The following is a 26,316-nucleotide window of genomic DNA, read 5'->3' as shown; positions in this document are numbered from 1 at the left end:
TTGAAAAAGATAGAGTTATTATTCCCAGAGGTAATTTGACTTTCCTTACTCATATCTTAAGTAAACCACTGAACAGATGTAATAAATGGACAAAATTTGGCCTATGAACGACTCCTCATTAGAAGTGAGGGAAGGGGCAGAGTAAGCCCACAGAATAAAAACCAACAAAATGTCAAAGGCCAAATTTTAACAATGAAGAAAGCTAACTAGTAAGTGTTCTCATTAGGTTGGAATTTTAAATATAATCAAGTCATTCTCAAATGTATAAAGGAACAAAGAAAAGAGGAAAAGAAACTTTTAGAGATAGTGAAAAATATTCTAAGAAAGTTACCACAGTGAACTTTCTTGGCATGATACCATGGCAACAATCACAACTAAATAGTCCACACCTTAGCAGAGAAAGATATCTGTATTCTAAGATTAATAATTAAGCACTTCCTGAAACCATCCAAATGGCTCTGACCAACAGCTTCCAAATAGCAACAATGACAGTCCACGTCTACTGAAGGCTAACCACGTGCCAAATATTCTAAGGGCTTTGCAAGCATAATCACATCTAATATTCATAAATATTCACAAGTATTATCATTATTCCCATTTTTCAGGTAAAAATTCAGCTGAGGCTTGCTCACGGCCAGCAAAGGAAAGCCACTGACAACTGTTTGCTTCCGCCAGGGCTGTGACACTCAAGGTACGCTATGGAGACTCAAAGAAGGGGGAGGCTTGGTGGTCCTCCCGGCTCTCCCACGGAACTTCGCTTCTTCCCAAGTCCCACTCCATTTTTTACCTCCTCTCTGCTTCCTTCCAAATCAATAGATTAACAATTGTAAGAATTATTCCAGTTCAATCCTACCTCCCAATCTATCTTAAGAGGTTTATTTTAAATGATTTCATTAAACTACAAACTCATTGTCCTTACAGTCTTAAAAAGAGCACATCAGAAGTCACAAGCTTAAGGTGCTAATTAACTGAGGGTGGTTTCCTGCTGGAAGAACAACTCAAAGTATATGCTCTACTGAAATGGATCAACAGTCCATCTTCAAACCTGACAAGCACATGCAGGTTATAGATTTGTACACACATGATTGCAAGCATGTAAGATACATGTACAGGGTCAAAGCCTGAACATTCTTAAAAAAGGAAATAATTGCTTTGGTTAGGGCAGCATAATTAAAGGCTTTATTTTTCTCACTTCCAAAGTTTGCCACTTTATTACATTGACTTTATCATACAAATAGGGTATATACCTCATATAGCAATAAAAAAAAATTGGCCCCTAAAAATCAAGTTCTCTCTAAAGCATGCTGTCACATAGGAGGGTAGCAGTAGTCCAAGGACATCGAACATCCTGTTGAGGATATTCAGAGAAGGATCTAGAACTTTACATTCCTAAGTACGGGTGCCCCACAGCCTAAGATTTGACGGCAGCCCTGGTTTAAATGCCAAAGGCAGAAGCGGGGTGCAGAAGAGCGTCTGGCTCTAATGTGGTGGATGTCCGCGTGGCTGCTGTGTGACCAGCAGGTGCTGCCTGACAGCCTCATGACATCTGCTAGTGCTCCATCTGCAGAAGTTGTGTGGTGCTGGATACGACCCAGGGAGATGCCGCAGGAAGCACATGCCAGAAAGAAAAAGCGGAAGCTTTGGACAGATCATCAAGCTAAAGCCACAGCTAAGAAAGTGATCATTTTAGGAAGAACTTTTAATGTTCTTTAATGGCTTGTTAAATCACAGTCAATGACCTCTAGGCTCAAGGAGATAATTCTGCCATTAAAAAATTAGTTTGAAATAAAGCAAAAATTATATTCTTAAAAAAAAGTAATAGATCTAGATTTTGCTTCTACAGATATTTTTTATTGCTAGGACCGGGGAAGTCGGGCTGTTTTAGGATAAGCCAATCCCTTCTTGTCATCAATCCATCAATGTCATCAAAGTTAGTAGTCCAATACGGCAGTATTCTACTACAAAATAATCTCAATTATTTCACCTGTTTTGTATACCCAACATCCAAAATAATGCCTGGTACTAGAAGGTGCTGAGTAAACATCTGTTGAATGAATTAACTGTATCTCCAAGGGGCCCCATAAATGCTCACAGTTGACTGGTGGATAATCTAACAAAAGCCAAAAAAGAAACTGCTACTGGAGAACACAAATGAGAAAGCACTCTAGTGTCCTAATGCCAGCCATGACTATAAGCATGCTTTACTACTAAGGTGCCCTGCATTTATAAACACAAGGGTAAGAGAAGGGCCCTGGCATCAGACTGCCCTAGTTTAAACCCTAGCACCACCTCCTTGCCACCTATGACCCTGAACAAAGTACTTAGCTTCTTTGGGCCTCACTTTCCACATCTAAACACAAAAAAAGAGAAGTCATAGTAGTATCTGCTGCATACAATAGTTGAAAAGATAAAATTAGATAAACACGGTTTCTGGGACACTTAAGTACCTAATAAATATCTGTAATTATTAAGTTTTTATTTTGACATATACCCACAGATATGACTGTGGGTATATGTCAAAATAAAAAACTGGAAAGAATATAGGATGATAGGTTCACTTCTCCCCACCAAAAGAAATGGCCTTAAATGAAGACCACACAATTGAATGCATTCTTTTTCCTGAGGGATTAATGAAAAGAAAAAAAAAAAATCAGCTCTTAAATCTGGATTTTTTTTTTTGACCGGTCTCAATCTTCGTCTCTCTTCTTGCCTTTTCTTCCCACGTTTTCATAAAACCCTTCCTGAGCTCCTGTGAACCTGGCTTAGCCACTGCCAGGAGACGGCTCTTAACTCTGTCCTGCAATTATGCTGTGGCCCCAGGCAGGACATTTAACCTTGTGGGGCCTCATTTCCACATGTATACAACAGAGGAAGAGTACAGGGGTTGAGCAGATTAAGTTCTCCTCCAAATCTAAAACTCCACAAATAAGAAACTGACAACTATTATTAGTACATTCAAGTCAAACACTTTAACCTAACCATATTTGGAATACTACATAAAATATGGACACAAGTACAGCAGACTTTTTTCTGTTCTTATTTTCAGGGAACAAACACACTAGTACAATGAAGTTTTTATTAAACTCCTTTTTCACAGTGGAATGGACTCTTACCAAATCAATACTTTCTCTAAGACCACCTAATGGTCCTTTACTTACAAGCTTCCGGGCACAGGCACTAAGCATTTCTAATCACTATAAATTACCAAACCAGTGCTTAAATCTCAAGGTAACTGAGCAGAAAGGTGGCAGTTTTGAAGAATCAGAATTGTCATTCAGTACCAGAGAAGATGACTAACTAGAAAACCACTTAACGGTCGTACCACTTTCCTTGTGCTACCTAACATCTCCCCCAACACACTGTATCTCTCTGTTGAGGAAAAAGAGGTCAAATTAAAATGTTACAGGTTAACAACTGACAATGGAAAGATATTTACAATATACATTTCTGGTGAAAAGGCAGATTACAAAATAATATGATCAGCAATATTAATCCCATTTGGTAAAAAACATATGCATATACCTACATACATACCTTATAGGATATACCTCCAAGTTGTTATTAAGCTTATAATTTTCCTGTAAAAAAGTTGTTTGCATATCTATATTTTCTTATTTTTCAACAGTAAACACACATCCTAAAATAATCAAACAAGCTGTTTTATATAACAAGAAAAATGGATCTAGCACCCAAACTATCACCAGATGCTTCCCTGAAGTGGAACTCAGCACCCAGCGGTTCCCCAGCACAGACATCCTTTGCATCTTGAACCTGGGGCTAAGCTGGGGTGGGGTGCTGAGATGTTTTAGGTACCAGCCATCAGTTACCGAAAGAGGTCCAGATTTCTCCATCCTGCTCACTTCAACTTCCAGAGCCATCGGCTTCCTGCTTGCTTACAAGCGTTACTGATTTGGATGTAACCCTCTGGGCAGAGTTTACAAAACTGACCAAAGGTCCTATATTATAGTTCAGGATTTTACCTTTCACATTCATTGATTTAGAAGAATCAATGACAGAAGAGCCAAAGTTACTCCCGCAGAGATCCAATTTTAAAAGTTGGAGCTAACTATTATCCCTCATTGGCTATTTAATGACAATCCTTTCTGATCGTAAGAAAAAAAATAATAAACCATCATGTTTAAAAGCATCATCTTCAAACACATTACCCAGTTAAGCACTTTTGTTTTTCACGCAAAGTGGTGACTCTTGATAGACTCTTTGGCATATTCAAGGCAGCCACTGTTGACCCTTCCAAGATCTGATTAGCCAAGAACAAGCTCATCACCAAGCACAGGTATCATTACACTGTAAGGTATAAAGATTGTTCTGGCAGCTCAGTGACCTACTAGAAAAAAAAAGATGTCTGAGAAACTGCAATTTCCCAGCAGTTGAAAGCAAAGTACATACAAAGAAGTGATAGGAAGAGACACACCAAAGGCAGTAAAGGTGAAGGCAATGTAAGGGAAAGCAGAAACAGCAGAGTTTTCAGAAACATGTTCTGAGGAATCCTTCCTACCAAGTAGCAAGAGAAGGTCACCAGACCCAGTATTCTCAGAAGTACATAAGCTGCATGCACACAAAGCTGCTCTCATGCCTCTGCAATAATGGGATATTTAACAAAGGCAATATACATAAAACCAATTTACCTCCTCACCCTCTCATTCACTTACTTTTAAAAACCATCCACAATTTAGGTCAGGGCCTTATCCTCTGTTACAAAATATATTTGAGGACAGAGTACAACAAAGAAGCATAGTGTTGGAATACATCATAAATTATATAAATGTCTAACCACTATTCTGTACACCTGAAACTAATATAAAATCCTGAATGTCAACTGTAATTGAAAAAAATACATACCTATATAAAAGACATATTATCTATACAGCATTAATTTATTGCAAGAAAAACTGCCAACTCTAAGGATCTGAAAAATGTGACCACTCAGGCTTATTTTGGACATGAACCACTCCCCTTCCCTAATTATCCCTCAAAGGAAATATATCAGGCTCTGTGGGCAAAGAGGGAAAACAAGTCTAATTACAACATGTGCACTTGGTGGATGAAAAATCTGAACATTCTTGAACTCTGGCCATGTTTCAAAACACTTTCCACTTGTAGTGTAGCCTCACAGAAGAGGAAAGGTTAAAGGTCAGTTGTACTTCCACCAGCCTTCAATCAAAAAAGACACAAAGAGAAACTGACCACATTACTTACTCAAGCTACTACTAAGGGAAGCCAGCTGAAAATTCAAGATGACCTCGGCACCTTATTAAGCATTTATTGTACAAAGGAAGAGGAAGTGGTTTTTATTTTTAAATTAGGACTAACAATAAGCTTCATTTCAAGAGTACTCTCCACTGGAGAAAATACACATTTTTAATTTGTTACACATGCAAAGGCTTCATGCCCCAGGTGGTCTTACAGACACATTTCTGGATCAGACCATCTCACCCACAGCCCACCTGCCTTTGCTTTACGGATGGGAAGACTGCAGCTGAAGACAATAGTTTGGTAGGTGCTTCTGCATAGTTGCTCATTAAAATGCAGGAGAGGGAAACAGAACACCTTCAGCAATCCCAAATAAGAGTGCATCTCATTAGGCATTTGGATTGAGAGCTATTGCTCAAGAAGCCCTCACCATGGGTTACAAGTTGTAACCTCTCCAGCTTCCCCTCCTATGACTATCCCTGTCACCCACCGGGCTTCAGAAGGCCTGGCTTCCTTGATGCTGCTCCAACATTCCAGACTATTTCCTCTAACAGCACTATTTTCCCCTCAGATCCCAGGCATCCTTCAAGTCTTTGCTCAAATGCCATCGTTGCAAGGAAAAAAAAAGGTGATACTTTTCCCCATATTTAACACCCTCTAATACATCATACAATTTACATATATCTACTTATCTATTGTTTATTCCTCTCTCAAATAAGCTTCAGGAGAGCAGCGATATTTGTTTTGTTCACTGATGTTATATCCCAAGCGTTTAGTACAGTACCTGGCACAGAGTAGGAGCTCAAAAATACTTTCTGAATGAATGAACTTGACAGTAAAACTCCAGGAGGAAAGCAAGAAGGAGTGGAAAGGGTCATGATTAGTGGGTGAATTCAAAGGAGGAGAGAGCGACAGAGGGGAAGTCAGAGGGGAGAATGTGAAGACTGAGGCCAGGGCCGACCCATAGTTTCTCCTCGCAATGCTACTGGGAGGCGAGAGGCGGTGCACCGTATCCCGCCAGCGGCATCGAATAATACTCTTAACAGGAGGCAGTTGAAATAAGCAAGCTCGGTAGACTCACTGAAAAATTACCAGGGTAGACCCACCCCGGCGGCGGGCTCCCGGCAGGCCCCACAGGGGTCTGAACCACCCAACCCTTCTCTTCCCGCGGTGCCCCGAACCCCAGCTCCTCCAACGTACCCAGGGACGTTCCGGGCCGCAGTACCTTTCCGGCTCGGGCCCCTTCACCTGGACGCCGGCAAGCCGGGCCCTGCGCTTGGGCACCTGCCTGCCCGCGCCGGGGGTCCCCACTCCGACCCCTAGGAGGCCCCGGCGCGCCCCTGCGGGCCTCGCCCGGCCCGGTTCCCCTCCAGCACACGGGCAGGAAGCGCCTGCCTCTCTCTCCGCAGCGGGGAAGGGGATCGCTGCACCCCTCGCCCCGACCGCTCCAACCCGACGCCCCGCCCGCGCGGCACCCCCTCACCTCGGGGCGCACGTACGACACGAAAGAGGGCTTGGGCGCCTTGGTGCCGCCGCCACCGCCGACTACCCCTTTCCCCAGCATACCACCGCCCTGGGAAGCAGCAACGCGCGGGAATAGACGCGGTCGCTCAGGCTCCGGGAGCGGCGGTGGCCACCAGCACAGACGGCTGGGGCTCCGCCCATCCCCAGGGCCGCGCGAGCCGCGGCGCCGCCCGCATCCGGCTCCTCTGCTGACAACATTCGTCCCGCCCAGAGCCCAAGGCCCCGCCCACTCCGCACGAGTTGAGAGGCCACGCCCCCTCCACTCTCGACTGGAGAGTCTGACGCGCGGAGATTCGCCTACCGCGGTAGGATCTACTTCCCTCGATAAAGCCCGCCCCCTGTGTTTTTTGATTGGCCAGAAGCTGACGGCTAAGCCCTCACGCCAAGACCCTTCTTGAATAAACCCGAAGAGATGCTTCTTCTGACCAATCCAAAGAGCGTTCTCTCCGGACTCTCCGGCCATTGGATAGCAAGAATGTCGCTGTCGTCCAATGATCCTGTGGTCACTAAGTAATGAGCAGTGGTTCCTGGCAGTCGTTCATTCGTACCTTGTTTTAGAATAAAACTTCCCAGAAGTGGGTATATCGAACCTCTTCTCCCCGTATGAGTCCCAAGTCCACACTAATGACTTTCGGCTTTATTATTTTAAACGTAGACAAAATGAAGGGTAACGTTTGATTATAAAGGGCCTTGTGGATCTCATTTTTCCAACTGTTTTTTGTTTTCTTTGTGTTTTTAACAATATCAAAAGCCCTGAAGAGAATTCTCTTAACCACTCTCAAAAGTTAGCGATAAAACCTTCATTTTTAGTGAAGGTCGCGAAGAAAATGCATTTAAATAACACATCTGGCGCCAAACATTGTATTAGAGATGAATAAGACAGTACACAGCTCTCAAGAAATTCAGTGTAATGGGAAACACTAATGTTTGCAGTTAATTTTTCCAGTCTCGGGCACTGGGCTAAGCATTAGTCTCATCAGGAACTAATGCTCTTACCCTCTTCGTTACAATGAGCGTCCCATCAACACCGCCCCTTCCAAAGATACTCCAAATAAACATAAAATTAAGTGAAATTGAATGTGCTTATTTTTTCAAACAGTATCAAGACAAGTCTTGTAGCCTCGTTTTCAACTAAACTGCCATTGTTAAATCTATCCAATATATCGGCGCTGGAGCCACCACTGAGCTGCATTAGCCCCGTTTTTGGATGAAGAAAACAAATGCAAGTAATTCTCCCAGTTCTCACAACTCATCACTCATTGACAGAGCTGGGATTCTAGCCCAGGTCTGTCTGATTCCAAAGTTCAAGTTCTTAACGTTATAAATTTACAAATTAGGAAAGAACACAATGAAAGCCTCTCAATTCCATTTGGGAAGGCCAAGTCAGGCTTCATAGAGTAAGACACTAAATTGGTATAGAAGAACGAAGTTATTTATCAGGACTAAAAACACCACTTTATATTTCACAGCAGTTTCTACTTTGCAAAGTGAAATGGCAGGGCAGATTTTTACACTCCGAGCAAATTTTTACTTTCATAAATTCTGTTTCAAAGAACTCTGAGTTTCCATTATCTTTAACCATATTCAATATATTAGTATGGGTACCTATGGCCAGGGCTGGCTTCTTGGACATGCAGCTAGTGCAGACACATAGGGTCTGCACTTAAAAGGGTTTAAGGTTTAATTACCTGTGATTATGGCCTTGAAATTCTAAATCATTATATATCTGAATTTCTGGTTTTTTTTTTAAGTGAAGTTCGGTGAGACTATGGAGCAATCCCAGGGGTCCTTCAAGCCTCATTCCTGCATAGTCCCCCTTCCCATCCTCTCCCTACCTGTTCTCAGGTGCTGCACTATGCCCTGGCACCCTCACCCTCCCCAGCCAAACCTAAGACTGCTGCCAGCCTCTGTCAGAGCAGCAACCCAGCTTCATCGCTGGGGAGTCTTGTGTTCCACCATCGCCATCCACACCTCACCCCTATGCACCAACCAGGAGATGATGGGGGTCTGGCACAGTCCCATGATTAATTCCCATGTCTCTGGGTGGGGTAAACAGCCATCTCTACCTTAGGCTGGCAGCAGCATACCAACTGACCAGGGCTTCTCACCCACCCTCATTTAGATACTGAGGGTGGCCAGACACATAGGCTTCAATCTGTTGGGAGTCATCCATAACCTGTGGGAAGGGGAATTGACTTCCCTGCCCCAGGCCAGGACCCTACATTTTTAATTTGCGCTGGGCCCTGTCAATTATGTAGCTAGCCCTGCCTACACTCTTTATTTGTGTTCTTGGACAAGTTTCTTCATTTTTCTATGCCTGTGTTTCTACCTAGGATGATAGGAACAACAATAATAATTACCTCATGTGTTAGGGGATCATTTTGAAAATTAAATGAGGTATCCAGGTAATACCTGGTAGGCAGCAAAAACTAAATAAATTCTGGCTGTCCTTCATATAATCCCACCAAGCGGGACGTAATTTACCCTTCACCTGGACTGCAGAAAGAGAAGCAAAGTGACTTTTCTCAATAATAAACTGTGAGACTTTGTTAAATAAAGAGGTTAACTCCTGGTCCAATCCTTGGATTAGAAATAATGGCTTTTATTTCTAATCTACCATACCAAATTTTCCTCCCTTCAAACTATCCTGTGTTATAATAATTTCTTTATCCTGCTCTTTGGCATCCAGTCATTTTGTGCTGGGATGAATTTGGAAACTTGACACAACTACCGCATCCACACATGGTCAGAAAACTATAGCCAACAAGTAAGGAAAGTTTTTAAAGACTAAAAGGCCGGCTCCTTCTGGGGTCAGTTTTGACTTAGTGATGAAAACCCACACCTTCTTTAAGGAGCAGTAAGGGAATGAGGATAGAGAATAGGCTAACACCTGTTTCCATCTTGCTCTTAGGGTTCTCCAACTACCAGCATATTTTTACTTAATCTTTAGGGTGTGGGTCGAATCTTCTTAGGAGAGTCTCTCTCAACTGACTGAAAAATTCCTGTCATGCTGAGGTCAAATAATTCTCCATCTATTAATAAACACAGATGGTGGTAGCCTTTAGACTTTGAAATATTTTAATTTACACGCAATAGTTTAAGGTCACTCTTTTCTCCTAATGCTGGCCTAAGCTTTCTTGGGGAATTATAAATAGGGACAAGTCAAAGCTTAGCTCCTATAGAAACAAGTGCCAGACCAAAGGCAGTGCGATTTCTTTCCACAGACAACTGAAACCCACAGTACAGCTCCCGGATGCGGAGAAACATTCCTCTGGCTGATAGCTAAGCCTAGCCGTTCACATTTCCTCCTCTTTGGAGTCACTTGAAGCAGCCTACTTGTGTGTGTTGGTCATTTTTGTCTAACAGGTGCCAGGAGTGTAGTAAAAATTCAATAAATATTTGTACCTCAGTGAGTGAAGTAATAGTAGATGAAAAGCAGCCTGGGAAGCGATCAATTAGTAAGTAAGGGAATCAGGAGTTCAAACTCTAGCATGCAAGTTAGAGCCTGCACTTTTAAATCACTTGGATACAAATTAGGACCTGATTATAAAATAAACAGATAAATAAATAATTACATATGACATTATATAATACATAATTACATAATAGATTCTAATTTATAATTATAAATAAAATTTATATTTATATATTATTTATACACATTATATATGTATATAAAATAGTCAAGGACTAAAATGTGTTAAAGGCCATTCGCCCAACTTCGATTTTGGTCAATGGTTCGGATCTGAAGATTTGCCCTCTTTTTTCACTGGAAATAGAAAGTTCCTTGGCCTCTTGCCTCAACCATGGGTCTTACAACCCTCTTCTGAAGATGATGAGGAATAGACCTGGATTAAGAAGCATACGGATTGTTCCCAGTCTTATGGTACCATGACATGAGAGCCCTCTGGAGAGACTCAGCAGTTGTAAGCAAGGACTTCCTGATGATTTTTATCCCTTTACAAATTACACAGTCGAAACTACTCACGTGATGGGGGCTTGGTGAGCCTACTGTAGGCTGTGACTCATCTCCCAGCTTCTCCCAATAAGACCGGAAGTTCTGGAGAGCAGGGATGTTCTTAACTACAACCAGCATCTAAGCATTCATTGGGTGCTACACTATTAAGTGAGCTTCAGGGAGGGCCGGAGAAATAGGGATTCTCATCATTACTGAGGGTGGGCAGTACATTGATGAACAAGGGGGCAGGCAATTTTGCAATATCCGTCAAAAATTATATTAGAATTTTACTTCTAAAAATTTATCCTACAGATCCATTTATACATGTGAAATGCTCTATGTTCAGGCTTACTTACTGTAACAATTTTTGTAACAGCAGATTAGGGGAAAAAACTAAGTATCGATAGGGACAGGTTAAACAAATTACAGCATAACCATGAAATAGGATATTATCTGTTTGTAAAGAAAGAATGAGAAAGTTCTCTGAGTATGGGATGTTAGGTGGTTAAAAGCAAATATTTTGGATTTGCGCTGCCTGGTTCAAGTCCTGGCTCCACCACTTACTAGATGTGTGACCTTTAACTACACATTTATCTTTTTGGACCTCAATTTTCTTTCCTGTAGACGTGAGGGTTATGAGGATTATAATGGCACTTACCTCATAGGATTATTGTGAGGATTAAATATAAAGTGTTTAGAGCATTGGCACATAAGGTATGGGAGCCAAGATATATATTCAGTGATTAAAGCCAAGTGAGGAATGGTGTGCAAAGGAGACTACCATTTCTGTAAAACAGGATGGAAGTAAAGACTACATATACCGAGCTTTTTATGTTTACGTGGAACATCTTTGGATAGATACAAAGGGAATATTAGTTACCTTTTAGAAGGGAGTATTAGGTGTTAGAAGGAAAGATTGAGAGAAGAGTTTTTACTCTATAGTTTTTGACCTTTGGATTTTGAACCGTGAGAATAATTACCTACTTCAACAATAAATAAATAAAAAAATTACACACATACACATACACATACCTATCTTATGTAGGTTTTTTTTTTTCTTATTTTCTGGTTGTTAGTTAGTTAAGGTTTTATTGAGCCAAAACGCTAGCCAAAAGTCTGGTCTTAGGACATGGTATCTAAATCATCAGCAGCATGGCTACATAGAAAACACAACATGTCATGCAGTTTTTCTTTTCTTAATTGAGGCAAAAGTCGCATAACATAGAATTAGCCATTTTAAAGTGAACAATTAAATATATCAAATTTTAATTTTAAAACGAAAGCCTTTAACAAGACCTTGCCGTTTTTTGTCTCTGCATGTGGACCCAGCCAGTGTGCTGGGGCCCCAAATCATCCCATCCATCAGGGTCTACTACCAATGCCACCACCTCTTTGCCATCATGCTTAGAGATAATTGGAACCAGTCTAGACCTCTTCTGAACTCCTAAGCATCCAGACTCTGTATGCTGCCTTGGCCTGTGAACTTGAATACGTCTTGGAGTCATTGCAGTAGGTCCACGTCTCTGTTTTCTTCCTTAAGAGCTATGCGGAGAGCTCCTCACACTCAGAGGAGGCCCTCCTGTGCGTCTTGATATTTCCTCTAGTATTATCCCTGGTGCTTCGAAGAGATTATCGATGGATGGAAAAACCTTCAAACCCGACCGAACCACTGTGAACATTCCCCGAACCCTAGAAGCTTCTGGGACAAGGAAACTGTGCCCTCTACAGGACTATTTAAAAAGTGATGAGAGAGGAAGGCATTCTCAGCGCAAGTTGGGGAGTTTCCTCAGCTGAGGCACAGGATGAAGGAAAGTGATATGTCTGTCTGCCTTCACCAGGCCTCCTCCGGGCACACTTGCTGGGTCCACAACCCTGTGAAACATACAGTAGAAATTTGACTCAAGCCGCCCCAAGAGCGGTAGGACTACTCCCAGAGCTGGAAAAATATTCATTTTGAAGAGTTAGGGGTGGGGGATGGGGAAGTCACAAGGCCCAGAGAAGGTAAAACAACTAGTCCAAGATCACGACACTGCTGGTCACTGCTGCCCTGGGACTCATACCTGTAGCACGATCTGATTTCTGAACATGAATTCTAACTCACAGCGGTCTGACACAGGCAACTTAATCTGGTTGTTTGTGAGTTTTATCTTTGTCACTTCACGTCTTCTCAGCCAGTCACAATCCATTGCAGAACTCTTGTGTTTCAGAACTCCTTGCAGGTCTGGGGGTGGGTGGGGCGTCTTCCTCATTTGGTCCCATTGCTTGTCCTGTGTGTTTCTGGGCAGAGAACATGTCAACTTGGGCCTGCAGCCGCTCTGTCCCATCCCTGTGTAGCGGGCTGGCATGGCAAGCCCTCTGAGATACAGCTAAGCCCACGAACGATGGGTTTGTTTCCATTTCCTCTGCCAGGCAGCCTCGCAGCAGCACCTCGATTCTCTCCTACTTTCTCAATCTCACCTGGGGGCCATGGAAAACTGTGAATCATGTCCAAACCCCTTAGGAGACAAACAAGAATCAAGGGATTTTTGCAAGTTCTCCAGCACTAGGAAAGAGCATACTGCCATTTCAAATACTCTGTGCCCAGGAGCAGGGGAGAAGAGAGCAGCAGCAGGACTCCCACGCTCCAGAAGTCCCATACCGGGATGTCACACTCAGGCCCGCTCGTCTCACTTCCCATAAGTGATAGGCAGGAAATAAGGGCAGGGACTACGTACTTCTCACTCTGCTTTCTCTCCTTATACAGCTTTCTCCCTAGCGCAGAGTCCTGGGTGGGTGGGTGTGTGTGTGTGTGTGTGTGTGTGTGTGTCTGAAATGGGAGGTAGCATGGGAGGGAGGAAACAGCAAGCAGAAAAACCTATTATTTTGGTTGACTCTCCATTTCAAATTTCTCTTGATTCATTCTAGGATAATAGCAGTCAAGATCTGGCATCTGATTTAGAGATGACCTCCAGGAAAGAGGAATGAATGAACAAAGCTTGTTGATGTCTCAAATTGTTACGACTGATAAAACTTCACACTTCACATGTCATTCAATTATCTGAAAGCTGTGTAGCACAAAGTAAAAATACCATGTCGTTCCTTCCTGAATTTTAACTGAGATCAAAGCATTAGGTTTAAGCCTTAGAATTTCTGATACTACAGAGTTGGTTGGGGGAAAGTAAGGTACCTGGCATCCAGGTTGTTCATTCGCTAATCTGAAGTTAAGATAGCACTGAGAGAATCTTCTCTTCAAGGTTTGCTTTGGGCCGAGTCCGGTTAGAAAATCTGGCACAGCAGTGGGGGGACACCTCTTTTCCACGGAGGAGGGCCACTGGTGTTTGGAACCTGGTGATGATCTTAGAGGAAAGAAAGAAGCTGTTGCTGTAATAAAGGCCGGAGAACCTTCTCAAATAAAAACAGGCCAAGCGGCGCCTCCCCACTAGGACATTTGATCTTCGCCCAGAGTACAGTCAGGCATGTTTTGAGCTTGGCTAACCCATTCCCACTCACTGAAAACCTGAAAGGCTTATTGTTCAGGTGGCCATAAATGAATACAAAAGTTGTGAAAGACCTAGTGTTTTATGTTTGAAACAGTCTTCTGTCCCAAGGTTAAAATGTTTTCAAAATTGTTTTTTTAAAAATCCTTTTTGTTCAAAGGCAAAAGGAGAATGTCAGAAATGGAAATGGCTGTGCTGCAAAGAAACATCTCAGTATTTTTTTTACAAAGTTACTTTCTTTGAGCGCAGTTAATGATCAGCCACTTCCCCATTCCTCCATTTCCTTCCAGAACACTGGAGTCTATTCACCATTCATTCACCTGGTCTCTGGAACCGATTCTGAGGGCAGCCAAGTAAAGCACCAAACAAGTCAGTCTCAGACTTTGCAAATATCTTATGCAGGTTTAAGAAGTCTGAAAAGACGTTTTATGGCTCAGCCAACTGGGGGCCCAGAAAGAGGGGGGAAATCCATTCATTCTCTCACCCCATGTGAGCTGTCGGCCGAAGAAAAAATACCAAGAGAAATTTAATTTGAAACCACATAAGGTCAGAGAAGTAACTGATTTGTTTTTAGAAAGAAGTCTCTGCATTACTTTTTTCCTGGTCTCCTTATATGCAAGGGCAACACCTTCCCCCGTCCCAAAAGAAAGGCTCTCTTGGTCAGAAAAGGAGCACCCCACATAGGCCCGTGAGGCTGACCTCAGAGGGAGCAGGACATGCACGAGGTGAAGAGGTGAGAGCGAGGGCTTTGCTCTAGGGGTTACACTGAAAGTTCTAGTGCAGGGAGTGGCAGGATGGGAGGCTGGAAGGACAGGTTGGCGCTACGGTGTGTGGAGCCCAGATACCATGCTAAGGATTTGGGACTCTATCCTTAGGCACGTGGAGCTATTGGAGGGTTTCACATCATTTTTTTTTTCTTTTGAAAGGATTATTATGTAGCAGTTGTTTAAGAATTATTAAGTAATCATTTATTATAATGATAAAAGTTATTACAGAAACATAGAGATGAACAAACCTCCTACTCAAATAGAAATAAAATTGCCAACTTGAATAAGCCATAATATACTACACAGAGAGAGGCAACCGCTGGAAACATTTTGGAAAATGGTCTATATGTGTATATGCTTATCTATTAAAACGAAGAGAGAGAATACTTTAAACCTGATTTTATAAGCTGATTTTTACATTAAACATTATAAATTTCTTTATGTATTGTTCTCCTATGTAGTTATTTTCAATTTTATTCCAGACTTAACATTCCTGAGGGAGTTGACACCCTCATGAGTAACAAGGGTTGAGTAACAAGAGGTTTTTATGGAAGGGGCACTGAGAATCACTAGTCTATACTATTATTTAGGTGGTTGAGCTGTAGTTCATTAAAGTACTTATTGGACATTTTAATTGTTTCTAATCTTATGCTTTTCAATAATGCTTCAGTAAATATATTTAAATTTATAGTTTCGTAAACTTATCTGATTAAATCTTTAAAATAAAATCTTTGAAGTTCAGTTACTGGGTCAAAGGCTCTCTATCTGTACATATATTTTTTATTTAAAAAAAATGAAAGATCATTTAGATGTTGACTGAGCTAGAGCCTCTCACCTTTGCTTTTGAGATGTTGGTATTACTAGCTCAGACCTGATTTTTAATCTTCATAATCTTTGTCAATCTAGTTGACAAAAATTTATTACATTTTAAAAAAATTTGCGTGTATTTGATTACTGGTAAGGTTGAAAATTTGTTTTCATATGGCTATCAGCCACTTATTTCTGTCAAGAATATATACTTTCTTTTGAGAATTGTCCACCCATGCACATTGCTCATTTACCCTTTTAAAGCAAGTATTTATCGTCTGTTATTACCAAAGTATTCCATGTTCACTGTCAAATCATCTGAATTAGTTGAAAAAGTCATCCAAAATCTTGTAACTCAGAAATAGCCATGTTAATAGTTTTGAGTTAGGACTTTTCTATGTGTACAGTGTGTGTGCATATGTAGATGCATGTATTGCAAAAGATGCTGGTTTTACACATATTATTTGTGAACATCTAAGCATGCCAATAAATACATTGCTACATCATTATTCCTAATGATCCACTATATGGGTACCCCATTTTCCTAATTCTTGACCATTTAGGTAGTAAATCTTTATGCTTGTGTCCAATTATTTTCTTAGTAGAATCAGATCCAAATGACTTGAACATCTTTATCAATGTCAACTCTTTGGAATATTATGTTGTAATGGCTTCCCTAGTTATTTCTTTAAACTTTATTCTAGGATACAGTTAGTTTTATATTTTCAGTAGTAAAATTCATATATTGATTTTCATATATGAAACTAGCCTTGCATTCTGAAGAGAAACTCCACTTGGTTGTGGTTATGTTTTTATCTGTTTTTGGTATCAGGGTAATGTTGGTCTCACAAAACAAATTTGGGTTGAGCCCTGGAAAAAAACTACAATAATTATAAAATTATTCATAAATAACTTTATGGGGTCACTTACCCTAACTCCTCCCTCTCCCCAATCTGCTCAGTGTGTTTCAGTTCTCATTTTCAATCCTTTGACTAGCTATCTGGAGCTTTACCACACACTCTGCCATAGTCTTCCATAGCTGTACCCATGTTCAAGGCTAACAGTGAGTTCCTTTGGAGGAAGAGATATGAGCAACTGTCAGTTTGATGGTATTTCAGTTCTGGTCTTCTCTAATCTGCCTGCTACTAAGTATATTTCAGGGTCCTCAAATTGCTATTCTAAGCATTTTATCCAGATTTTACGGTTGCATTCAGAGGGAGAGAAAGGAAGGTGCTTACTTCTTCTTATTGAGAATTGAAAATAAATTTAGTTTCAATTAATAATTCAGTTGTAGCTCCCTTTCCAATTTACCATATATTAAGCTTTCTACTTTCCATTTCTTTTCTTTTCTTTTTTTTTTTTAAAGACTACGGCACCTGGTCTTCCTAGGTGGTCTCCCATCCAAGTACTAACCAGGCCCACCCCTGCTTAGCTTCTGAGATAGGACGAGATGGGGCATGTTCAGGGTGGCATCTTCACAGTCCATCTCTTTTGATGTACACTAAGATATCACAAAAAGATTAAGAACTTAGGCAATTAAGAATTTTGCCATCTAGAAAATCTTATTTTCCTTTTAGCCCATCTTTGCTTTCTTCAACTCCCACAGTCTTTTGTTCAAACTCTTTCAGTCCAACTAAATAGCAGACAGGAAAGACAGGCAGGCTGCAGCAATGTTACTTAGAGGTTTTTAAGAGATAGATTTTAGTCTCTCCTCTGAGATAAAGGATTACCTTAAGGTTGTACCTTGCTTAAATTTCAGGTCTCCTTCTTGACATCTCTTTTGAAACAATCAATGAAGGAAGTGAATCAAGTGGTTCTTTATGACTGTCCTTTACATTAAATATGCATAACATCAAGTGTACTAGCATATAGGAAACACGTGATCAGAACTAAAAGTAATTTGAGAGATTCTCTGTGCCTGTTTAACAGATGAGGCTGTACACTAAAGTTGAAAGAGTCCACAGGTAAAATGGCTAGCATTGGAGATAATGAAACTAAATGCCCACAGGGCCAGCATGGTAGGCAAAATGGGGAGCAGCAGCAGCTGTGGTAAAGGGTCTAGAAGCCTTGTCTTAAATTTATCTTCTAGAGGGAGTGGCCATTACTCTCAGCTGTAGCTTATTGTTACCGTGTAGTAACACATGCCCTGTGTCATTGTATCTTCCAATTTTTCAAGAGAAGTCAAATTGGAATTTTTTGAAATCCTGAATATAGTGCATATCACTTCTGACTTCTGGCTCAGGTAAAGGTTAAAATGCAGAGCAGAGGAGATAGAATTTACTTCTTCCCTATCCTTAACCATAGACCTTCCAAAAAGATAAAGCTTTTGTAAGTTCTTCAGAATGGGGGTAGGGTGGAGGAGGGGACAGGAAGCCTGATTGGGTAGGCCTTTGGAGTAGACCAAGTTTGGGATACCAAAATCTGTTTGCACGCTGTCTTGATTAAAATTCTGCAGAGGCTTGGCTGAAAAGCACCTATAGGAAGTACATGGCATAAAGATTAAAAGCTCAGGCTTTGAAGTCAACAAAACTCTGCAAGTATGTAGCTTTCTGATGATCTGACTCAATTCAAGAGACTGTATTATTCAAATGACCTTTTTTATTGCAATGTTACTAAACCTCGAACCCTGGTTTACTCATATGTAATAAATACCTGCTATGTAGTACTGCTTTGAGGATGAAATTATACTGTTTAACAGTGGAGCTGCTGAAGGGTCTTTTTAGTAGCAGTGATATATGTACAAACATGTTTTAAGAGGAATAATCCGGGGGTTGTAGACTGAATAGTGTAAATACTGGAGGCAGAAAAAAGCAAGACGAATTTGGATAGAGACAAGATTTGTTAAGTAATTTTAACCAAAGGAGTATCTTGAAGATGGATGAGATCATTAATAGCATGCGCATACATATACAGAAGATGCAGACATCACCATGAAAGGTGCTATCTGGAAGCAGCAGAAGCAGAAAGGGAATGTTCAGAGGTAGGAGGAAAAAACTCCAGGAATTTCAGTGCCACGAGGAACAAAGAGAAAGTCAAGGTGTAGCAAAACCAGCACCCATTATCCAAAATCTTATTTATAAATCTTATGTTGGCTGCCATGAAATAATTCTTACAACTTTGAGGCAACTGGCCATTTGAGTTCTATTTGAATGAATTTTACTAGGTACATGGACTAATAATACAATAGTATTTTAAACTTGGAAAAGATCCAATCATCTTGTATATTATTCATACCTAATGCCAGGGCCACGACCAAAATCTTAAACAGGTGATTATAATTTTAAACATGGGCAATAGTTTTTGCAAGTGGTCTCCACCCATTTTACTGTGGCCATTAACATTTTTAAAAAGCTGTTTCTTCAGCTGATATTCTTTCCATAGCTGTTCATATTAGAAAACACTTATAATCCTCTCTCCGCATCATCTCTTCCCTCCTGCTCTGTAGTTCCAACTACACACAACATGGTTTTGAACAAATTCACTTTACTAGTGATTATCACTTAAAAACTAATGCCCAGAACTGAACGCCATACTTCAAATATGGTGTGACCAATGCCACGTATAGAACTACATGCACTAGTCGCTCCTCATCCACAGGGGACGCCTGTGCTACCCTATGTATACTGTTTTTATCTATACATACATTCCTATGATAGCTTAATTTATAAGCTAGGAATGGTAAGAGGTTAATAAAAAAATTACAATATACTATAATAAAGGTTAGGTAAATGCATTCTCTCAATAACCAATCTAACCAAGATGGCGACCAGGTGACTAATAGGTGGATAGTGTATATACAGTATGAATACGTTAGACAAAAGAGATGATTCACAACCCAGGTAGGATGGAATGGGACGGTGTGATTTTATCATGCTACTCTGAGTGGAACACAATTTAAAACTTGTGAATTTCTGCAATTTTTTTTGACAGCGGGTATCTGAATCCGTGGGGTAAAAGGGCGGCAGAACTACTGTCTCACCTTGAATATCATTCAAAGGACACAAGGAAGCTACCTCTCAGTTGTTTCGATGCTACCCCACAGAAATAAGTTGATTGTTAACGTAAGTTTTAACTTCCCTCCTAACTCCCACATATGCATTAAAAGGCAGGCCTCCTGCTTTTCACCTGCATTATATTGCATGCTAAGTTGTACTGAAGCATGGCTTGCACTTTTTAAACAGCTCATAGCAAAGTCTGAGGTAAGTTACAACAATCTGGACTTTTTCTCATCAGGAACCTGTCATATTGCATTCTTCTGTATATCTTTAATACGAGGCCCACATTGATCCAAGTCACATGTAGTTTTCCCTTTCTACTTCTGAACTCTTTAATATTCACGTATTTTGAGTGATTAACCAGTTCAATTTGACTTTTCATACTCTCATTAAACAGACTAAGAAAGCATTTCACGTTAGCTGAGTTATTAATCAGTCCTTTCCAAACTGAAGACTGATATTTTTCATCTTACTTGGGATATTAGAATAGGATGAATATAGTAGCTTTGTATTTAATATGGAACAAGATTAAGTATTGTTCAAAAATATTATTCAGGCACTTAGTTATAATTGTTTCCTATTTTCAGATTTTATTTAACATCTAATATTATTACACCAAGCAATATAAAGATAACTGTCCAGTTAATCAAAATTGCTTGGGAAATGGGGATATTATGATATGCTGAATATCCCAGTTAACTATTGCCATATATAGATAGAATGGCTGTTAATACTTTTAATATTAAATTAAAAATATAATTTGGCATTAGATTATACATTATGGTCACTGCTATAAAGTATGTTTATTAAAGCATGATCCTTGTACCATCTGCATCAGAAACACCTGTGATTAAAGAAAAATCTAATTTGATATGACTGTACAGAGCTTGTTAAAAATACAATTTCCCCATGTATACTGATACAGAACAATCTCCAAGACTTCAAGACATAATAATTGGAAAAAAAGCAAAGCACATAACAATATGTAGAGTACGCATCCATTTGCATAAAGAACATATGGGGTGTACACATTCATGCTAATAAGTGCACAGACCAAGTATGGAAAGGTACACAAACGGGCAAAATTGACTGCCTCTGGGAAGGGGGAAGGGGAGGCATGAGACATTTTTATAACATGGTATGAACCATCCATGCAAACAAACACCTAAGAGAAAGCCAACTTAAAATGCACACTCTGAAGCTTATTCTGGCCCTCCTCAGTCAGAATCTCTGTAATTAGGGAGGGCTTAGAAATCTTGATTTTAAGAATGTTCCCCAGATGATGCTCATGGACAAATTTGAGACCACTGCTATGAACATTATCTTTCTATGGCACTGATTTCTCCTTTATTGGGGAAAAAAATTTTAATTAGCTATCAAATTCAGTATAAAAAAGGGCAGCTGTTTATAACTTCAATTCATATCAACACAATAGCAACATAGTAGCATGACCATGCAAAAGTTTGCTTTTTATCAATAAGAAAATGATTTAAAATGCTGTAAAAAAATGAGATGTTTGGCTATGCTGTATATGCAACTTCGCATTCTTAATTCTAACAACTCATTTCCTATGTAGAAAAAAAAAAGTGCAGCTTGCCGCTAGTATTATTTTACATAAACATGCTCTTTGAGGATAAAGCAAATCTGATTAGTTTTCAATGCAAAACTAAAATATAAAAACTGTTCTTGGAGTTATTTCTGAACAGAATGTGTCTCTAATGTATATATAAATTGGATTCATCGAATCAATCTTTGGCTAACAACTGTTCGAGAACGATGTTAACATGCATAGGACTGCTACATTTTCGAGGATTTAACATTTTCAGTCATTGAGTATTGTATTTTGAAAATAGAAATTACACCACTAAAAAACAGAATGCTATAAACAGGATGTCATTTTCCAAAGACTACTGCTATGTAAAGCAATGTGAAAATAATAAAAGTGAGATATTTCGTAGCAAACTTTGGGGGAAGGTTAGGACTGTAATCTGAGTTATCTTGTGGTAAACTCTGCAGCCACAAGTGCCAATGGCGAGTATTCTTGGGGCAAACAGGAAATAGGTTAAAGAAATTTAAAAAAATGGTAATGAAGACAGACAAAATTCTAATTTGGACTGTATTATATAATTGGGGGTGGGACAAATAAATCTATTTGTTTTATAAGAATGTTATCATGAAATTACTGTAACATAAGCATGTGCTAGTAACAGAGAAAGCCAGCCTCAGACACAGAGAATAACAGGTAAGTAAATTAGTTGTCAAAACAATCGGTTGAAGAATGCAATAGCAGGGTGATAATCAATACTGCTTTTGACTAGAGTTTAGTTTTCTTTAAAAATTATGAAGATACTTAAGAATGTTCCACCCATGTTATTTCATACAAGATGGTTAATGTGAGCCTGACGGCTATGAAAACAAGCCATGCACAAATAATACTGAAATTATTTTAGTAAAAAATTTAAACGGCACTGATTGTATATCTGGAGGAAGATACTTAAACTAAATGCAAAATTTTTAAACATGGGACAAAAATATTTTTAGAACATAACTGCAAGATGAAGGGAGCCTGGGAAAGTGCTGAGCATAAACTTTGAAACTACTCAATTTCCACTCTGGCACTTAATGTGTGATCCTTACAGTTAGCCACTCTGAGATTCAGTTTTCCCATCTGAAAAATAAGAAATATAGCACCTTCACTTACTGTTATATTTTAAACAGGAAAATGTGTGAAAAGACCAAGCAAACATGGTGTCTGTCATTAGTGTGTAATAAATTTTAATTCTTTTCTTCTCTTCTGAGAGAACTGTGAAAAACAAAATTGCAAAAATGTACTGGGTGACTAATTATTCAAAAGAGCAAAGTGAGACCCAAAAGGATGGGAAAAAAAAAAAAAAGGTTTGCCCAAGTTACATAGATAGCATGTGACAAACCTGGAGGAGAAACCCAGCCTCCTGTTCTAGCTCCCCAATGGTTGTCTCCTACAGTATTCTGGTCCCCTCAGAAACTGGGGGAAGATTCTGACCCGAGAAAGAAATTGAACCAGTATAGTATTGAAGTATAAAATTTTCTGGAAATTATGAACTCAGGCAATAAACAGCTGTCAGGAATAACAAGATCTAAGTACCCAATACATTCGAACATGGTTTTACTGAAGCAAAGTCATTTCAAAGCAAAAATAGTTTATGATGTCAATTCTAACATATAATACATTTAAGTCATTACATGAATTTAAGTTTTTATTTGTGTATTTCACTGTAGTGCTGTGACAACAAAATGACATCTGTGTACCAGAGCATACATACATCAACAGTAAGATGTAACTTTTCATTACACCGCTGCTAGAATATTTAGCTTTGTAGGACACATAAGCATGTAAGATGGCCACACCAAATAATTGTTTTTTTCCCCTTAGATAATCTTAATTTTTTATCAGTAATACTTTATCAACCTCACTGTTAATAGAACTGTAAATTATCTGGGTGATGGGGTGTGGGGGTGGAGGGGGAAGGACTCATTCAACTGTGTTATACTGTAATAATTGCTAGAGTAATCTCACGCACACCAATAAGGAACTGTCATCATAATTAAGGGCTAGTTACTGTTGTTAGTTGCACAATGATAAAGTTCTTTTCAAAATATTGGTTAGCCCACTTATAGTATGAAAAATGCCCTTTCCACTTATGCAGAAGAAAAAAATATTCAGAAAGTTATTTTTGGCCTTGCTATGTCAAAAAGTCAACTGTACAAAGATCTACGTGTCAAACCTAAAATTATAATTTTAAAAGTCTATTAAAAACAAAAATGTCATGCATTTTATTAATTATGTAGAGGCTTTAAAACTGTTGCAAGACCATATAGTATATATTAGCTTTTATACTGCTAATGCACAACTAACAGCAAACTTGATTAGATTAACAGAAATCTGTCTTAATTACACTTTTATATATCACACTAGAGAGACAAATGCCACAAGATCTGCAGAAACATTCAGTTCTGAGCACTTAAATGGCAGGATAACTTTTTGTGTTGTAATCCATCACATAGAGAATAACAAAATGAAAGGAAAAAAAATCTGCAGTCTCACGTTACAAAAAAACGTACTGCTGTAAAATATGAAGGGGCAAAGGATATCATCTATAACAAAAAGTAATAACTAGTGTCAAAGAACAAACCAAACCTCTAAATAAAAATCTCAAAATACACATAGCAACTGAAGCACAAATACTGCATTAAATACAGTAAAGATTTAATAAGACTAGTTAAGAAAAGACAAAAAATAGGGAGAATTAGGGCAACAAGTAAATAAAAGCAAAATAATGGGAAAAAAATCTGAGCCATTGTTTTCCCCCAAGTTGGAGCACATTTTTCTTTTTTTTTAGGGGGAGGTCAGGGGGGCAAGGGTGGTATCTTTCCATTCATATAATACCTAACACTGTACATTAAGATTTTAATGTCATAGAAAAACTTGGTTCTTCCATGAAATTCTTTAAATTCTTGATAAATGTTTTCAAAGTAGACATTATTATGAATGAAAAAACCAACAAATGGGCACCTGTTGTTTTAACACTGCAGATTTACAGAAACTTTTTAAAAGTTATCATAATCTTTTTTGTCTTTTTTCCCCTCAGCTTCAAATCCATCAACTCCATCGCTATCCCTTCTTCGTTTCCTGTTGTTGTGGATGTTAAAACGTTGGCTCATTTGGGGTAATGGATCCATGCCTAGAACTTTGTGTATCTGGCGGAATGCAAGGAGTCTCAATGCAAACTGCAACAAAAAAGGTCAAAATTTAGAGTTAATTTTGAAAAACCAAAGTAACAATTCTTATTAGGCTTATATGTCCCACATGTAAAAAATGTTTAATAAAAGAAATATCTTGAATAATATTAGTTTCTCAACTGAAATGCCCATTATATGTTCTGTTGTTTTTATTTTCAGGATTTTCTGTGTACATGCTATTTTGTTTTTAAAACATAACTAAGTTAAAAAATAAATCTTTAAAATTATGTTTTGTGTTCATTAAAAAAAAATCCTGAAAGAACATATAGCAAAAAAAGTGTCTCACTCATTGAGTGAACCCCTCTTTGGGTCATAGTCCCATATTTTCCTACTTTTTCTGTGGATGCCCATGTGCGCAGGCTCAGCATGGGCTACACACAAACACACACACACTTAACCTGTTACTTCATAAACCAAGAAAAGATTTCACTAAATGGCTATGTATACACAGGAATATGATAGGCATCGATGTTGTAAGATTTCACATTATCCTGAAAGTAGAGACTTCTGAGATTCCTCAAATTTATGGGAATATATACCCCTCACACTAATTCAAAATTTTATCATCATTTGGTTAAATGGTATCCTTTAACTATGTAGTTTATAACCCTTAATGTAACTGTTTAGACTATTTTGAAATATAATTCACGTATCAGAAGATTCGTTCACCCCAACAACTACTACTCTATAGATATGCCTACTATGGATATTTCATATAAATGGGATCATGTGGATTTTTGAGTCTGGCTTCTTTCACACAGCCTAAGATTTTCAAGGTTCATCCACAGTGTAGCATGTATCAATCAATACTTCACTCCTTTTAATGGCTAAATAATACTCTACTCTGTATTATATCATATTATAACGTATTTGTTTATCCATCCATTCATCAATCGATAAGCATTTGGAATCTTTCCACTTTTTGGCAACTATGCATAATGCTGCATTGAATATTCATGTACAAGTTTTTGTGAGGATGTTTTTTTAGTTCTCTTTGGTATATACCTAAGAGTTAAGCTGTTTTCCAAAGTGGCTGCTGTTCAGGCTATTTTTAACCCCTCTTTATTTTCTTCAGCTGAGATATTTTTAACCTCTGTATTTTTTTGGGGGGTGGGGGAAGTGGGGAGCCATAGCGGTTTTACATTAATTTTTCATTCATTCATTAAGTTCATATTTTTTCCTTTTCCATAATTCTTCTTCCAATAGAACTGACAACTGATAACGCTGATAAGAGCTAACATAAAGCTAGACAATGTAGAAGTGTGATTTAAAAAAAAAATTAAATATGGCATTGGAGGAGAGGTCTATGGATACCGTGAACCACCAGAAAGACCAAATAAATGAGTCCCAGAGAAAATCAAGCTGGAAACATCACTAGAAGCAAAAATGACAAAATTGAAGCTTTCCTACTCTGGACACATCATGAGAAGGCAGGGTTCTTTGGAAAAGACAATAACACTAGAAAAGTAGAAGGAAGCAGGAAAAGAGAAAGACCAAGTAGGAGACAACTGACTCCATAAAAGGAGCCATAGCTATGAGTCTACAGGGGCTTAGCAAGGCTGCTGAGGACAGGACCTGGTGGACATCGCTCATTCACAGTTGCCAGGAGCCAGAGCTAACTCAATGGCATGCAACACATGTTACAGTTACATCTGTTAACTCATTTAATCTTCCCAACAATCCTGCTTGAGAAAGATACTGCTGTTTTCCCCATTTTATAGACGAGGTGGCAGAACTGGTATTCAAACCCGGAGAGTCTTTACTCTAGAGCCCACACTTCTAATTACTACATTAGATGG

General features: G+C 39.2%; 2 protein-coding genes and 1 pseudogene across 8 annotated transcripts in view; all 3 read right to left on the bottom strand.

The window, feature by feature from the left end:
- Window positions 1-6,896, bottom strand: part of MTMR12 (myotubularin related protein 12) — a 74,364-nt gene extending 67,468 nt beyond the window's left edge. For 3 of the 6 annotated variants that reach the window (XM_016138281.2, XM_016138282.2, XM_036225489.1), the window contains exon 1: window positions 6,695-6,896. In XM_016138281.2, the coding sequence (XP_015993767.2) occupies window positions 6,695-6,775 (81 nt within the window). In that variant the 5' untranslated portion in view covers window positions 6,776-6,896. The remainder of the gene's footprint in view (window positions 1-6,694) is intronic. The other 3 variants (XM_036225490.1, XM_016138279.2, XM_016138280.2) reach the window with 1 other exon arrangement.
- A 10,211-nt stretch (window positions 6,897-17,107) lies between these two features.
- On the bottom strand, window positions 17,108-17,226 carry LOC118606954 (annotated as a pseudogene).
- A 5,267-nt stretch (window positions 17,227-22,493) lies between these two features.
- The window catches only part of ZFR (zinc finger RNA binding protein), a 67,768-nt gene continuing 63,945 nt past the window's right edge, over window positions 22,494-26,316 (bottom strand). The window contains exon 20 of one of the 2 annotated variants that reach the window (XM_016138278.2): window positions 22,494-24,505. In XM_016138278.2, the coding sequence (XP_015993764.1) occupies window positions 24,326-24,505 (180 nt within the window). In that variant the 3' untranslated portion in view covers window positions 22,494-24,325. The remainder of the gene's footprint in view (window positions 24,506-26,316) is intronic. The other variant, XR_004952366.1, reaches the window with a different exon arrangement.

The sequence above is a fragment of the Rousettus aegyptiacus genome, unplaced genomic scaffold (assembly GCF_014176215.1).
Source record: "Rousettus aegyptiacus isolate mRouAeg1 unplaced genomic scaffold, mRouAeg1.p scaffold_m13_p_8, whole genome shotgun sequence".
NCBI lineage: Eukaryota > Metazoa > Chordata > Mammalia > Chiroptera > Pteropodidae > Rousettus > Rousettus aegyptiacus.
The sequence above is the reverse complement of the archived record's forward strand: the minus strand, read 5'-3'. Positions and strand labels throughout refer to the sequence as shown.